The sequence below is a fragment of the Takifugu rubripes genome, chromosome 6 (assembly GCF_901000725.2).
Source record: "Takifugu rubripes chromosome 6, fTakRub1.2, whole genome shotgun sequence".
In the NCBI taxonomy this organism is placed as follows: domain Eukaryota; kingdom Metazoa; phylum Chordata; class Actinopteri; order Tetraodontiformes; family Tetraodontidae; genus Takifugu; species Takifugu rubripes.
In genome coordinates this window covers 1577404-1593007 of record NC_042290.1, presented here as the reverse complement: position 1 = coordinate 1593007, position 15604 = coordinate 1577404, and the positions used below count along the sequence as shown (strand labels likewise).

The 15604-nt window shown below is 44.3% G+C and overlaps 1 protein-coding gene across 4 annotated transcripts in view; it reads left to right on the top strand.

Moving 5' to 3' along the window:
• The window catches only part of dcc (DCC netrin 1 receptor), a 109904-nt gene that overhangs the window by 36439 nt on the left and 57861 nt on the right, over nt 1–15604 (top strand). For all 4 annotated transcript variants that reach the window (XM_029837888.1, XM_029837887.1, XM_029837890.1 and 1 more), the window contains exons 4-7: nt 429–579; nt 742–878; nt 10150–10304; nt 11256–11376. In XM_029837888.1, the coding sequence (XP_029693748.1) occupies nt 429–579; nt 742–878; nt 10150–10304; nt 11256–11376 (564 nt within the window). The remainder of the gene's footprint in view (nt 1–428; nt 580–741; nt 879–10149; nt 10305–11255; nt 11377–15604) is intronic.

Below are 15604 nucleotides of genomic sequence, written 5' to 3'. Positions count from 1 at the left end.
TCATGTTAGAGTGGTTTTGGCTTTCATAAGCAAACAGATTCAAACATAGAATCTGCTTGAATGCAGACATAATGAACAGTGACACCTGTTAATGACTCAGAAACATGTCAATGTTTCCACATTCTACTCTTTGAGGACAGTAGGTTCTGTTGGGGAGAACCTGAGTCCTTTGAGTGGATCTGCTGGTAACCTTCATTATATTTAAACTTTATTACAACAGGAGTACTTCTCTTGTAATAGCTCTTGTTTTTTTGATGGTGGCAGGTAAAAACCAAAGATCTGTACTTTTTCTTGGACAGATGGTGGTTTCAGTTCGAACTTCTGAAACTTCTGAGTGCAGTTATCACATGACATGACAGCATCTCTAAATAAATCTCTATCAAAGGTTAAAAAAAACACTTCTGAAAAGCTGTTATTCTGCTGCTCAGAACCAGGTCTGCCTAGAAGTCTTCAGTTCCTCCAGCGTCCCTCCAAAGTAACAGCTCTGCTGGGAACAGACGTGGTGCTGGAATGTTCTGTCTCTGGATACCCAACACCGAGCATTCAGTGGAGAAAAGGAGAGGAGCTCATCCAGAGCTGGTCAGTGACTTTTACTGCAACTCAGAGAACAAGTTGATGCTTGATTTTATTTATTTATTTACTTATTTATTTATAAAAAATGTAGAGATATCTTTTAGTGTGGGCTGCACATGTGACTAAGAATACAGGTAGATGTGTAAGGCAGTGTTTCCCTCTCTGCAGGAATAAGAAGTATTCTCTGCTGGTCGGCAGTAATCTGCTCATCCGGAGCGTCACTGACGATGACTCGGGCAGCTACAGCTGCACAGCTGCCAACAGGAACCAGAACATCACTGCACAGGCTGAGCTGGGTGTCCTCGGTAAGTCTTCCTTGCCTGTAGGTGCAGGTTACAGCATAACATGAGGGGTCCAGGAAGGGTCTGGATAACAGATGTTACATGGTGAAACACCCACCTGATGCTAACCTCAGACCTCACAGGAGTCTTTAGTTCTTACTTATGTGAAAATAAAAGCAAGCAATCCTGTAAGATCTCAGAGCTCCCAGGAGACTAAAACCTGCAGAAAAGAAACCGATAAGAGCCTGTCATCCCACAAAGTGGAAAGTAAAATAAATGATTCACGATGCTGTGTTGACAGAAGAGGCTCCTGCTTGCAGACAGGGAAGAGAAACACTCCCACAATCAAATGCTCTTATAAAATATGAATTACAACACCCATGTTTGCTCCAGGAGCTTTTATTTAAAATAATCTGTTTGTATTTACTGTCTGACTGCTCCTCAGCTTCCCGGGCACAGCAGAAACCACTTGTGTATTCAGGTGTGTTTAGATGCCTCAAGCAGCAGCTGGTTACAAACTGCAGAAAATGTTGGCTGTAAAATGTGACTTCCGTAATAAAAAAGGAAAATATTTTATTTAATGGCAAAATGCAGATATAAAGCAGTGTGAAATTTGTGAAAAACATTGTATTTATATTCATATATTCTAATTCTCCTCATAGATAATAAAGGTAAAGGAGCAGAGCTGCTGTGCTTCCAAGTACGGTAGAAACTTTGGTCCATATTGACATGAGAGCATCATGTAACTGCTGCAGATCTGTTGAGATTACAATCTCCTGTTCTCCACCACATCTCAGAGGTGATCTTCTGGACTGAGATGTGGTGACTGTGGGAGCCACTGGAGTACAGTCAACCCATTGTCCTGGTCCAGAAAACAGTTAGAGATGATCTGAGCTGTGTGACAGGGTGCATCATCCTGCTGGAAGTAGCCATCAGAAGATGGTCCACTGTCATCTTAAAGGGATGGAGATGGTCAGCAGCAACATTCTGAGGCTGCAGCATTTAAACCATGTTCAGCTGGTTCTGAGGGGCCCAAAGAGTGCCAGGAAATCCCCCCACCACCACCACTATGCCAGCAGCACCAGTCTGAACCATTGATACCGTGGATCCAAGCTTTCATGTTGTTGTTTATACCAAATTCTGACCTGTTCTGAGCTTCCATGAGGAGCACCTGCTGCTGTGGACCATCTTCTGCATGGTTCCACATGTTGTTATTCAGGGATTGTGTTTTACAGCCCATAGATGTAACCAATGGATATGTAATTTATAATGTTCTCATTCATTCATAAGAAAAATATATAAGCACTCCTTCCTGGATAAATAAAATAATAGATGGAATCAAAACCTTAGAAGGTGGCCCAATCATGCTGATCTATGGTGCCCAGTCAGAGTCTTCCTATACCATCACAACAGTGGTTCTGATTGTTGGGACCCAGCCTGCAGAACTGCAGTAGTGCTCGTGTTCTCATGGTCAGAGAGCTCAAGGATGCCACCCGCTCACCAAAAACCTGCTAACGCAGCATTCCCTGAAATATTGAACCCAATCTTGTGTTCAGTATTCAGTCAGAATAAGTTCACAACCCTTCCAGAGACACCGTCCTGACCCAATGTTGGAGATGGAAGGACTGGTCGCGCTTGGACACAGAAGTGAAGAGTATAATCCACATCTCCACAGGCACATTTCTGATGCACTGACTGCTGCATAGGGTTCCAGAGCAGGAACAGAGTGGTTTGTGATCAGGCAGATAGGTCCAACTGTCAACAAGTCATCAAAGAATAGACTGTAGAAAGTGTGAAAAGTACCACTACAAGTCAACGCTAATCTTTTAGGGATTATTTTCTTTCTATTCTTGTGGTGATTGGAGGGCGTGTCTGCTGTATTGCTGTAAAAAGGAGGGTAATCTTTCTTTATCTGGTACGTCAGTGGTTTGCTCCAGCAGCTGTCACTTCCATCATCCCTGCATACGCAGCTCATCAGAAATGAAATATTTCGAAGCCTTCATGGAACAAATGACGATCCATTTTTTTCTTTCACTTAAGAGATGAAAGCAAACAGAAGCAGCTGTTGGATTCTCTGGGGGAAATCTGCAAATTAACCCTTTTATATTTGCGTCCTCCCCCTAGCTCGGCTCATCTCTCTGCTGTTTGCATCCTTCTTGTCTGGAGATTATTATTCCATTTACACTTTGCTCTCGGCAGCCTGCAAACAGGCGTGGTGTAACCTGGGAATGGCGTCTGCCTGCAGCAGGTCTGACCATACCATCAGGGTTAACTGTCACCGGTTTATTCACCACAACACAAATTTTACAATGTGTTGCCGTTTTAAGTGACTGGAGGCTGCTGCTGTCTGACAACACTGTCTTACTGTGTGATGTGATTGGTGGGACAAATATTTGCATTTTTCTTGAAAGGAATATCTATAAAGGTGTCTTAACACTACAGAATCCTTTCAATAAGATTCTGATTTTTGTCTTCTACTGCGTGTGAAAACAGGTTTTACTGAGGTGAACAGGAGAAGCAGACTGGTTATTTTAGGACAGGCAGAATAAGTGGACTGGGTATTGTGGGAAATCGACATTTCTGGAAGTGACAACTGTCCGTGGGGGGTCGGACGTATCAAGGGTAAAGAGGAAGGTTGAAAGCACCATTTCCTGAGGGCCCACTGTGATGCAGACCACTAGAGCAGACACACAGTCCTGCAGCCTCTGGTCGTCTATGTCCATGGTCTGTGCAGCCGTTTGGTCACTGACCCCTGACCTCTCCAGCTTTGCCTGGGGCAGTGATACAAGCGTGTTACAGCCTTTGATCCCTGCAGCAGGTGAGATGGCGTCCATGCCATCACCCCAGTGCCAGGCACACAAAGTGTAAGGGGCTCATATGGGGGTCTAAAGTGGTTCCTTGGGGCAAGAGTTCCCTCAAAGACAGGCAAAATGTACAGAAGGTCAGAGTGCAGCACAACCACCAAATAATGGCAGCAAAAGTGATGTTATGGTTTATGAGAGCTGAAAGGTGTTTGGATCTAAGGACACCCATGTCTTTTTTAGCTTATACCCTTCTTATTTAAAAAATAGGGTCAGATCATTCCTCAGATTATTTCACTGTTCTTATCTTTAGATGTAAAGACAGAATATTGATTCAAAGCTCTAAAATCCTGAGTAAACAAAGGAATTGGGGAGAGGTGTGCTGACAATTGGCATTTTAAGTTAAACATAAAGCTTTTTAATGTTTTGTTAGACATTAAACTGATTTAATTCCAACTCATTTGGGAATAAAACTAGCAGTTGTAATTTCAGTAGGGGACAAAAGAATAATGCAGATCATAAATACTAGTTTAATGTTGCGGGTTATTTGAGTTATTTTAGATAGAATTTAATTCTTACTGTTGTGAGCTGCTTAACGTCCTTTTACACAGGGATACGAAGAACAACAACAACAATTCTAAACTATGTAAACAAGACTCTGGTGGAACATTCTGAAATTACATGGAAAAAATCTCATTATCTGTATATATGCTAAATATGTGCAAATCTTGCTGCGTTTTCTGCAGTGAACTGAAATGACCAGAGGGGGTAGATAAGTAGAGTACAGTTCAGTGTCAGTTGAGGATGAGGACGGCCTAAGGAAAGGAGCTCATCCTCATCCTCTCTGTAGGAGCCTGCAGGCAGCGGTACCATGTCCCTGAAGGCAACAGTGTAGCAGAGCAAAGGGTGGGTTATTCAGAATCCTGGAGGCCCTAGTTCTGCAGTGTTGTGTTTCAGAAGTGCCCTCTATACTGTGGTGGTGGTGGTGGTGGTGGTGGTGGTGGTGGTGTGTGTGTGTGTGTGGGGGGGGGGGTCCCAGCTGAGCAGACCACCCTCCTGATGCCCAGAATGTCCTGATTGTCGCTACTCCCTGTCCCCACTCCCCTCAGAATGCTCTCTACAGAGCAGTTGTTCGAGTTCCTGGGTACCCTGACAGGGGCTCTCAGATGGTAGAGATACTAGGGTTGCTAAGTTGGCATCAATCATCCTGGTGGTGAATCTCTCTTGTGCCTGCCGACTCATCAGAAATTAGACTTACTAGCCGTTTTGTCGGAAAACTTGACAATGTTGTCCTCTGTAGTGTTTGAGCAGCCATAGGTGTAGAGGGTGTACAGCAGGGGACTGAGCACACACCTTTGAGGAGCTTCGGTGTTGAGGGGGTGAGATGAGGTGTGGTTGCCCATGCCAACCACCTATGTTTTAGCAGTCAGGAAGCTGAGAACCCATCTGCACAGAGAAAAGTTCAGCTTGAGGTCACTCATCTTGGTGGCCAGCCTAGAGGGGACAAAGGTGTTGAATGCTGATGAATAGTTCTCACATAATCTCTGTGGGTGAGAGCGATGTGGAGCAGGCAGGTGATGGTGGATCCTTTGGAGCAATACACCAACTGCAGGGGATCCTGAGCAGCAAGCAGAGAGGAAGTGATGGGGTTTTTGACCAGCTGCTCACCTCATCTGGCCCCATAGCCTTCCTGGTGTTTACACCCCTAAACTCCCTCTTGATTTTGTGCTCAATGACAGTTAGCACCGCCTCCTCTCCAACGGTTGTATGTCCGATATTGAATTGTTGGTCTTTAAACGGGCATTGAAATTGTTCAAGATCAGGTTTATCCACCAGAGGGAAGTCAGTGACCACCGTAGATGTGGGTGCGGCATACTTCGTCCCTGTCCTTTGACCCTGCCTTGGGTTAGACTGCTAAAGCTACAGCTCCAGCCGCTTCTAATAGCGATGATTGGCCTCACTCACTGCCCTGTAAACGCTGTAAGATCCAACCTTGTAGTCCACAGCATTTTCCGAGGATGGCGTTGTAGGGGATGCCAGGGTACCCTGGATAGATTTGTCTACCCACAGCTTCTGGTTAGGAAATGTCCTGACATTTCATCCAGTTATCCAACAACCGGGTCCATGAACATGCTGATGTCATTGGTGGTTGAAGGCTGTGGTCCAGGAGGGTCAGGATCAGCCAGGTCTCAGTGGGACAGAGGATGTTGCAGACTCGTGTGTCTCTGGAACTTGAGGCTTGCCCTCAGGTCTACCAGTTGTTTTCCAGATGGATGGATGGATGGATGGATGGATGGATGGATGGATGGATGGATGGATGGATGGATGGATGGATAGGCAGGTGGAGGGACGGGTGGATGGGTGGATGGATGGAAGGAGGGATGGAGCAATGCGGCAGCTGCAATTCCCAGCAGCAGCACCTTGAACATACTCCAGAGATTAATTGGTTAACAGTATGAACAGCGGGGGTTCGGGGCGTTTAATCAGATAAAATTAGTCAGTGTTTCTGTTCCACCAAAACTCTGAACTGACCAGGTGACAGATTTCACAAAAAAAAAAAATCAAATGCAAGAATAATAAATAAAATATATAATTAAACGAAGGATGAGAATCCTGCCTTTGATATTCTTCACAGACATCTGACTTGTCCTTGTCCGGATTCCCTCAGCTGTAATATAACCACAATAGAAACCACTGAAATGAACTGTTATATTAAATCTGAAACAACAACCCGTTGTAAAGCTGTTTTGGAGGTCTTAAGATGCCATGGAGCTGAGTGAGCGTCTGCTCTTCCAGGTTAAGACCTTGGCGACTGTGTGAATTCAGACCCTTTAATCTGTCACATTGGGTCCACCGTGCTGCTCATTTCCTTGTCAGATTGCTGGGTTTTAGTGCTGCCCAGCAAATCAAATCAGCTTGACCTGCCTTTGTCTCTTAAGCTCTATAATCCAGGATTTTAGTCAGTCAAGTCACCGAAGGGGGAGAAGAAACAAAGGATTGGCTGTGACTTTCGCTTCTGAGCAGGAACTGACCAGCTGGGCGTTGAGTCCACACCCAGACTGATGTTCAGCTCAACAGGTAACTGTAAGACTTCGGCCCCAACACGGCCTTTCTGACGGGGAGGAACCTGAAAGTAGAGAAGGAGCTGATTGTCACAGACATCTGTGTGTTACTCACCATCTGCTGCCTCTCGGTGCTGCAGATTGTCTGGATGTGTCTGAATCTTGTGGATCCACCTTCCTTCTCACTGATGGAATCGCCTCAGTTTTATTCTGATTTTGCTGATTAATCCTGCCATCTGTGCAGTGCTTTGTTATTCTACACCAGCATATCTCTGCTGCTGGAAGGACGTTTATGGGTTATTTTGCCCTTCTGTCATTTTCTCTTTTCTTACTTTTACCCATCATGCTCCTTCAGGGTTCAGTTCCTTGCTCTCTTGTTTATGTCTTCTTTTTTCTGTGAATGTTGGGTGCATCCTTCCTCCTGTTTGTCTGCTGTCACCTTTCTGTCAGCCACACAATCCAGCTGTGGCAAACAGGGAAGGTCGTGTGGTGTCGCTCAGTGGGAGTGAACACATGCTGATCTTGGATCTTCTGGGTCACCATCAGGGCTGCCATCAGCTATTTAGTCGTCAATATTTCCTGCGTCATCCTGCCACTGTCTGTTCACTGCTGCCATGACGACCGCTGAAGGGCTTTGTGGTGCTAAGTGCAGCTGTAGAAAAAATAGACACAACTTTTTAGTGATTAATGACATTAACACTGAAGTTAAGAAATATGTCATTTCTTATGTTCATTTGCTTTAAATCTCCTTCAAACACACACACACATACACACTCATATGTATATATATATATATATATACATATGTGTGTGTGTGTGTGTGTGTGTGTGTGTGTTTGAAGGAGATTTAATATATATATATATATATACACACACACACATATATATATGTGTGTGTGTGTGTGTGTGTTTAAAGGAGATTTAAAGCAAATTGAAAAGAAATGACATATTTTTATACCAATAAACAGTAGAGTCAACAATGGTGGTCTGTTGGATGGATACTCTGTGACACCTGTACACTTAAAACAGATATAGCAAAGTAGCTCAGCCACTAGCAGCTCTTTAAAACTGCAGTGTTTGTGCATGTGCGGATGTGTGTGCATGTGTGTGTGTGTGTGTTCCTCGATGCATTTAATGACAGATAATTAATGGATAAGTGCTGTCCAAACAGCGCTGCTATTAGTTTCTGCTCCCATAAAGATGCAGACTATTGTGTAGAAGAGGATGTCCTTCGTTATCTCCACCCTCCCCTACCCCAGCACACACACACACACACACACACACACACACACACACACACACACACACACACACACACACACAAACAGCAGATGTTCGGTTAAATGAATGATGGTGCTGATTTCCATCTGAATGCTGACTGGAAGATATTAGGCTGCAACAATTAGACTGTGTCATTGTGAAGAGAGAAGAGGACAACAGCAGATTGTATTTCCCCTATTTTGATATTCCCCTTTCATCTCTTTGATGAGATGACTGTTTAACTTAATGTGAAAAACACATTCTGAGTGATGGATAATCATTTTAATGACAGAGGTGAATACTAATGTGTGAACAGTGTTGTTAAACATGTAACGTGCACCATTTGGGCCTCATACTTCATGCATCCTCTAGAGACTCCCTCCAGCTCCAAATGTTACCACATAGAAGAATAATCAGCAGCATTTTAATAACCATTTCAATAAATTAGAGTCGTTTTTTGTGTTTGGTCAGTGGGTCCTTCCTTCGCATCGTGTGAGCAGACAACCATCAGGTCGGCACCTGTACAGAGGCTGCCGTCCCCAGCTGGCTCCAATTTGGGCACAATGATCTTTGTGGTCTTTATCTCCCATCTCGATGCCTTGGGAGATTGAGACAAGACCTGGACAACAACAGTAATGATCAGGGGGCTGCTTTAACATGCTTCCAATACTGTATCTAGGCCCGCTGAGGCCCTGAGTGGGTCTGCTGATAAGATCCTCAACAAACCAACCCAACTATTGAAGCCATTTACAAATCAATGACTGAGGCGGTGCTGAAAAGTGGAGCGCCTTGTGGCGGGTTGTAGCAGAGATTGCACCATCCACCCTGAGCTTTGAATCGACCCAAGGATGAGCAGCTGGATAAAGCAGACGCTCATTATACTATCTGCTAGTGGAGCTGTTTTGTTCTGAAAATATTCCTTTTTTAATCACAGATAAAACCCAGGGTGGGAGGTTCCAGACGACCTGTGTTCCACCTCAACTCAACAATAACAATAAAGCAAATGCAACACTAATAGTGTGTAATATGTAACCAGGGAACAAGTGATTGTGTTGACTAGTGGACAAAAGAGGATGTTCAGGTGGCTTCTGTAGACACTGCTGTGTCCATTCTGACCAGTTCTGGCTCACACTAATCCCTAGACTCAGTGGGCTTTCTGCTTGATCCCAGCATCACTGGTCGTTGCTGCTACAGCGACTGACCGTCTAGAAAAATCATTAGCTCTTAATTAGAGCATTACTGCTGTGATAAAGTTACACCTCCAGATAATGATGTATTGATGGAGCTCAACTTCTCTGTCCATCCACCACTGTCTCCATCTAGGTCCTCATTTACGTATCTCATGCACTCTAGTTTCCTCTGTTTTCCTGCATAATGTCAGGGGCTTTATTTGCCTCCTCCAACATGTTTAATTTTCTCTTATATGCACCAATGGGTACAATTGAAAACCAACATGATCACAGAATGTGTCAGTGTATCTATTTATTCAGAGATAGAGAGATGGATTATCCAAGATTAAGGAAGACGTCGTGCTGCCACCAACACAAACCCTTTCTCACATTGTGACAGTTCTTTAGAGAGCCATTAGTCGTTTTCTCTAACACGTCAACGGGGTTGGTTTAGAAGTCAGTGTCGTTGATGGTTGGACGTGGAGACTTCTCTATCTCAGGTTGATCTTTACAGATGGAGGTTCTACTATTCGATGATTCTCTTCTGTATGAAATTGGCCAGTGTGCTCCTTTTATTTATATTAATGGATAAAACTGTTTAGTTGTATGCAGCTATCTTAAGAAAACCTGTTGCTTCCAAGAGGTTTTAGAGGTAATTAATGAGGAATTAATGCACTGTGGCATCTTGTGAGGTAATGTGCCAAAGTATCTCCAGACATGGAGCAGTCAGGCAGAAAGAAAGAGCAAACAGTCATTTTTAACAGTGACATTGTCCTTGAACTAAGCTGAATGAAAAACTGGTAAATGGAAAAATGTCAGTGACAGGAAGGAGAAGGAGCAATGATGGTCAGCTGCCTCAGAACCCAACAAATAATGAACCAAAGTAATGAGGTGAAGACTTTTGGATATTTAATCGTGTCAGAGTTTCTGAGTCAGTCTTTCAATATCAGGGGGTCCTAGTTCAAACTCCTGTACTCACGTGTGGATTTGTTTATTTCTGCAGTGCCACCTCAGTTCTTGAATTATCCGACCAACACTTTTGCCTACGAGTCTACAGACATAGAGCTTGAGTGTGCTGTCACAGGAAACCCCCCTCCAACAGTCCGCTGGGTGAAAAATGGAGAGGAAGTCATACCCAGTGACTACTTCCAGATTGTGGTGAGTTACATCTAACATGTAAGCAATTTCTATGTTTTCCAGATTAATGGCTGAAAGCTATAAAATCTTGCATGAGCATTGACATCCTCCAGCAGGAGTCTTCTCTACAACCCCTTCCAAGCTCTCAAAAAAAGGGTTAGTCTCTTTCCCAGTACCTGGAGAGCCCCTCTCAATTGGGCACCTCTAGTGAGGTCAACCCGTCTCAAGGAGATTTGGGCTCCTTCACCACCAGAGAACTGACATTCCAAATCATTAGAGCTAGCTTTTGCAGCTGAGGACCAGACCACCAAGGTTTCTGCCTTCGGCAAAAACCCGGCAACCTTTGCCCCTGACCCCTTTGCCGCTCTCATGGGAGATGAGGCCATATGAAGGCACGCCCATTTTGCCTCTTTGGGCACCATGGATTTAGGCCTGGCCAGCAGGCCCATACCATCATGCCCCCCTCCAGGCCTGTCGCCAGATGGGGGCTCCAGTGACCCATGTCCAGGCAAGGGGAAAACAGAGACCAATGTTTGTTCTCATTGTATTTTTCGAGTGCATTTAGGGGACCCAAACATAAAGCTCCTACACTATGTAACCCCTCCAACTCAACATGGTGGTGGTTTGAGGATTGTGGACTTCTGCAGGAGGAATATTGTATGTGGGATTTTTCCATTCTGCTGGACTTGGAGGTTTTAAAACTGCAAAGAGCTCGGCTTCGTCGAGGCTGTGATCAGTACGTTCCTCTTATGTAATACTTGCTGCTATCTTGGAATGCAAAATGGACGACATATGTGGGGTTTCCCAGTCATGTCTGGAAGCGTTAGGGTCAGATAGAAGGAACGGAACTGAATCCTTTAATCAAATCAGGAATACACATATTTATATGCTAATTTGCTGCTTTGTGTTGTCTTGGTTGGTAGTTTGTCCGAAGGTGTTTGCATTGACCTGCTCATCTGCTGGCTTTTTCAGGATGGAAGCAACCTGCAGATTTTGGGTTTGGTGAAGTCAGATGAAGGGTTCTATCAATGTGTGGCTGAGAACTCTGCTGGCAGCTCCCAAGCTATGGCTCAACTGCTGCTCCGAGAGCCAGGTACACACACACACACACACACACACACCCACACCCACACACACACACACACACACACACCCACACACACACACACACACACACAATGTCAGGTAAGAGTGAGGGCTACTGTTTTGTCAGATGTAGGGACCTTCACCCCCCACACACACACATTGTGTTTTGCTTCTCACATTTTTCGGACACAGACCATCAACAACACTGAATGTTTACATTTTGATATTTGTGACACTTGGGTCGACAATGGGAACAGCTCCGAGCAAAGAAAAAGACAACTGAACAAAGCTCATGGATTCTACAAAGGGAAATGATGGCCCCACTTCTGCTCCTGAAAACCCAAAATTCTGAGTAGCCCAGGTTGACTGGCAAACCGCTGACAGGTTCTCAGCTAAAAGGGCTAAAAAAGAGAGAAAGTGTGACAGAAATCATTTCATTTTTTCTAGTTGTTTCAAAGTAAGAGACCCCACATCAGCATGTGTGAGTGATGGAGGACAGGCTGGTCCATGTTGACCCCCACAAGAGACACTTTAGGGAGGACAATGTTAATAACAAATTAATTTTGGTTCTTCACCTTCATTTCATACTGCTCATCTGTAGACTCCTCTTTCTTTCTTTCTTTCTTTCTTTCTTTCTTTCTTTCTTTCTTTCTTTCTTTCTTTCTTTCTTTCTTTCTTTCTTTGCCAGTCATGAGTGCAGATGGCAACACACACACACACACACACACACACACACACACACACACACACACACACACACACTCTAACAAAGAGGGTCAGATGTTTGGTGTTATCACTTGGTTACTATCACCGCAGGAACTAAGCATCCCAGCAGGCCTACAGCGACCAATCAAACATTCCCATGAGAAATCATGCTGTGTGTGTGTGTGTGTGTGTGTGTGTGTGTGTGTGTGTGTGTGTGTGTGTGTGTGTGTGCGTGAGAGAGAGAGAGGGATGGATGGATGGATGGATGGACAGACGGACAGAGGGAGGGGGAGACACAGATGATGGCTCTTGTGCACAAAATTTTAATCAGTTTCTTTTTTCTGATCACAAAGTCTTTGTTTAAGCTGATTTTATTCGATTATTTCATGAGTTTAAAGCTGTGCTGGCATTTCTCTTCTTATTTTTGGCCTTATCTTTGTGTTCATACAATCCTCTTTTATATTTAACTGTAATTTTATTAGGTACACTTGTTTTATCTCTCTTGTCATTATGTTATCTGTGTCCAGCTGCACTTAACGTAACTGAAGGTAACTTTTACTGTAACACAACTAATTAAATAAATGTAGAGGATCAAAATCCAAATCTAAACCTTAAATATGTATTGGAGCTCATTTTTAGAAGAAGTCAGGAGATAAAAAAAAATCCACTTTCTATTCCAAAGCTAAAAAGAAAATCAGTTTCCAATTGCAGAATCTTCCATTAACCTTTTGCCCACTTAAGAGTGTTTACTTTATGAAAAATGCTTTTAAGTTTAAGGCTTAGAGAGCATCAGTCCACAGACTTCTTTCCCTTCTAATCCTGATAAATTGTAGGGACGAGAGGAAGCTTTGATTGCTTCGCTGCCTTGAATTCCACCATTTTCGTGCTCTTGATTGTTCTTTCTGCTTTTGACATTAATTGGCTTCTTTCTGCCATCTTCCTTTGGTGTTGCTTAATTCTGAGCAGCTTTTCTGCTGCTTTGATTGGCCCTCCACGGGACTTTTTCTTATAATATCACCCACCCTCACTTCACGATTTACCCATTTCCTATTGTTTTCTCATCTAAACCCAAACAACCTGCGATGGTCATCGCTGAGAAACCTTCAGTAACTATGAGCATCACATATATCTTCTCTTATATCCCTTAGTATATCTTTTCTTCTCCGTGATTTTGAAAATCTACTTTCCTATTTTGTTCTGCTGCATAAATGAGTAACACGCTAGTACTGAGCACCTGCTTCAGCCTGTGAGACAGTGGCGGTGTCCTGCTCCCCGGGCTCCTACATTCTGGTCTGGGTTCTCCTCAACAGTGGAACGTTCTGGAATTCAACAGCAACACGTCTGAAACTCATTTCCTCCCCGTTTCACCAAGATTTCTGCATCGGCTGGAGGGCATCACCAGCGCAGCCAACATGCCATTTTTAGGAGCGGAGGATAGTTTCAGGGTTGTCCTGGCAACAGAGCATCATACTGGATCCAGTTAGTAACAAAGCGGACCAAATAGCTAAAGTAAACTGTAAAGTGTGCAGAAACTCACAGGAAGTGAATTTCAGAGCAGTGAATTTCAGAGCAGATCAATAATTAACCAGAGCTCCCATCAGCGAAATAAAATCTTTGATGTAAATCAGGGGTTCAGAGGCAGAAATGTTGATCCACATGAGACAAAGTGCTGACAGTCAGAACCAACCGGGTTTGGTTCTGGACAGGAAGCTGGGCCACGTGAAGAGTTAAAGAGAGCAAGGGAGGATATCGTTTTATGGCTGCTGGAAGAAGAGAAGTACCTTGTGCATTGGAATGAGTGGGGGATGATAGAACGAGAGAGGATAAACGATAAAAATGAAATTGGCAAAACAATTCCACAGAGGGAGAGTGAGGAAAGATAGTCGGGGTTACAGAGGGATGGAAAGAAAATGGTGATGAGGATGAAGAGAGGATGGAGGGAGGGAAGAGAAATGGTAGACAGGTGGGGTCAAGAGAAGGGCAGGGCGAGAAACAGGGGGAGAGAGAGAGCGAGGAGGGAGGGGCGAAAGAGAGGGGGGAGAGAGAGGGTAGAGAGGAGGAGAGAGTGTGTCAGACAGATTTGTATTCCACAGTGAACGTCTGACCTTTGCAAACCCAGTACACCCCCCCCCCCCCCCCCCCCCCCCCCCCACACACACACACACACATAGACCATATCTCTAACACAGAGGAACGCCTCTATACTACCAGCTCTTACGACACCTCGACAACAGCAACAGAGGGATTCTATTGAGAACAGCAACTAATTACGGATAATACAAGATCTGCATCTTGTAAAATGGACACATTTAGTAAAGATGAACACGTATAGAGTGATTTGTATGAACACAGTCAGACACTTTCGCTGTTTTTCTGACCGGTCAGTGATTGTGAGGCCTCACAACATCACCTCATGAGACAGGAGTGATTGATCTTCATGTGTGGATCTGGTCTACCAGGGCTTCACGGGCGACATCTTTATAAATTAGACATCATTTCTAACCTTCCATAATGGTGCTTCCTTCAATTATTCATGTGCAGCAAGAACTTCAACCCGACTTTGACTCAAATACTCTTTAAAAGGACAGTTTTTAACATTCTACCAGCTCTGATGCTGGCATGTGACCCTTAAAAATGGGGAAGGTTCAAAAAAAGAGGCAACAACATCTTTGGACACATGATAGGACAGGCACTGGAATATTGTCACAGCTGGATAATTGAATGACGGCTACAGGGAACAGAGAGCAGAAGATGGGATCGGCCAGAGGGAACGATGCCTGGATCAGGAGAGGTCAGGAGCTCCATAGATGCTGTCAGCTCCTGCTGAAGTCTGGTGCAGAGGGCGCAGAGTGATTTTGATGTCTCCCACAGCTTTTAACAAAATTAGCATTGTTGTTAGCAAGTAAAGGCTCTTCTGGCTCAGTCAAGGTCAGTGTCTGAGGCTGTTGCAGGTGCCTGAAGTGGTTTGAGGTGGTACAAATGTGAAACTGTGAGCAGAGAATGCATCTTTATTGAAGCTGCTGACTGAAGATCTGCTGTCGCCACCCTCTGGGGACAGACCGGCAGGTGCTGTGCTCTGTCTAACCTTCAAAAGAACACAACTCCCAAAGAACGCAGCAGCACGCTTTCAAACAAATGTCATTTAAAATGCTTCAAAGCAGCTGCAAAGGACATCTTTGACATGGATTCTTCTCCTCAGTTGAAATAGGTCAACTGGACGTTTGTAAGAGATGTCTCACCTCTCAGCTATGAGGCTTCTTCAGCTCCTTTTCCTTTGCTTTGATGGTAAAGTTCAGTTCCTTCAGTTCCTCACCCAGTTGTCCTGATTGGTGTAACTGTGCCATGATCTTTGTCCTTTGTTGTCTCAGGGGAAACTCCCCTTGGAGCGCTGGGATCCTTGGGCTCCCAGACGAAACTTGTGACTTCTTTTAAGGTCACTGAGGGGAGAATTGATCTTAAATCTTCCCGTATCCACTTGAATTTGGCTTTAAAGTTGTTGAATTGGGTCAGTCTCTTTCTTTTCACTGAGG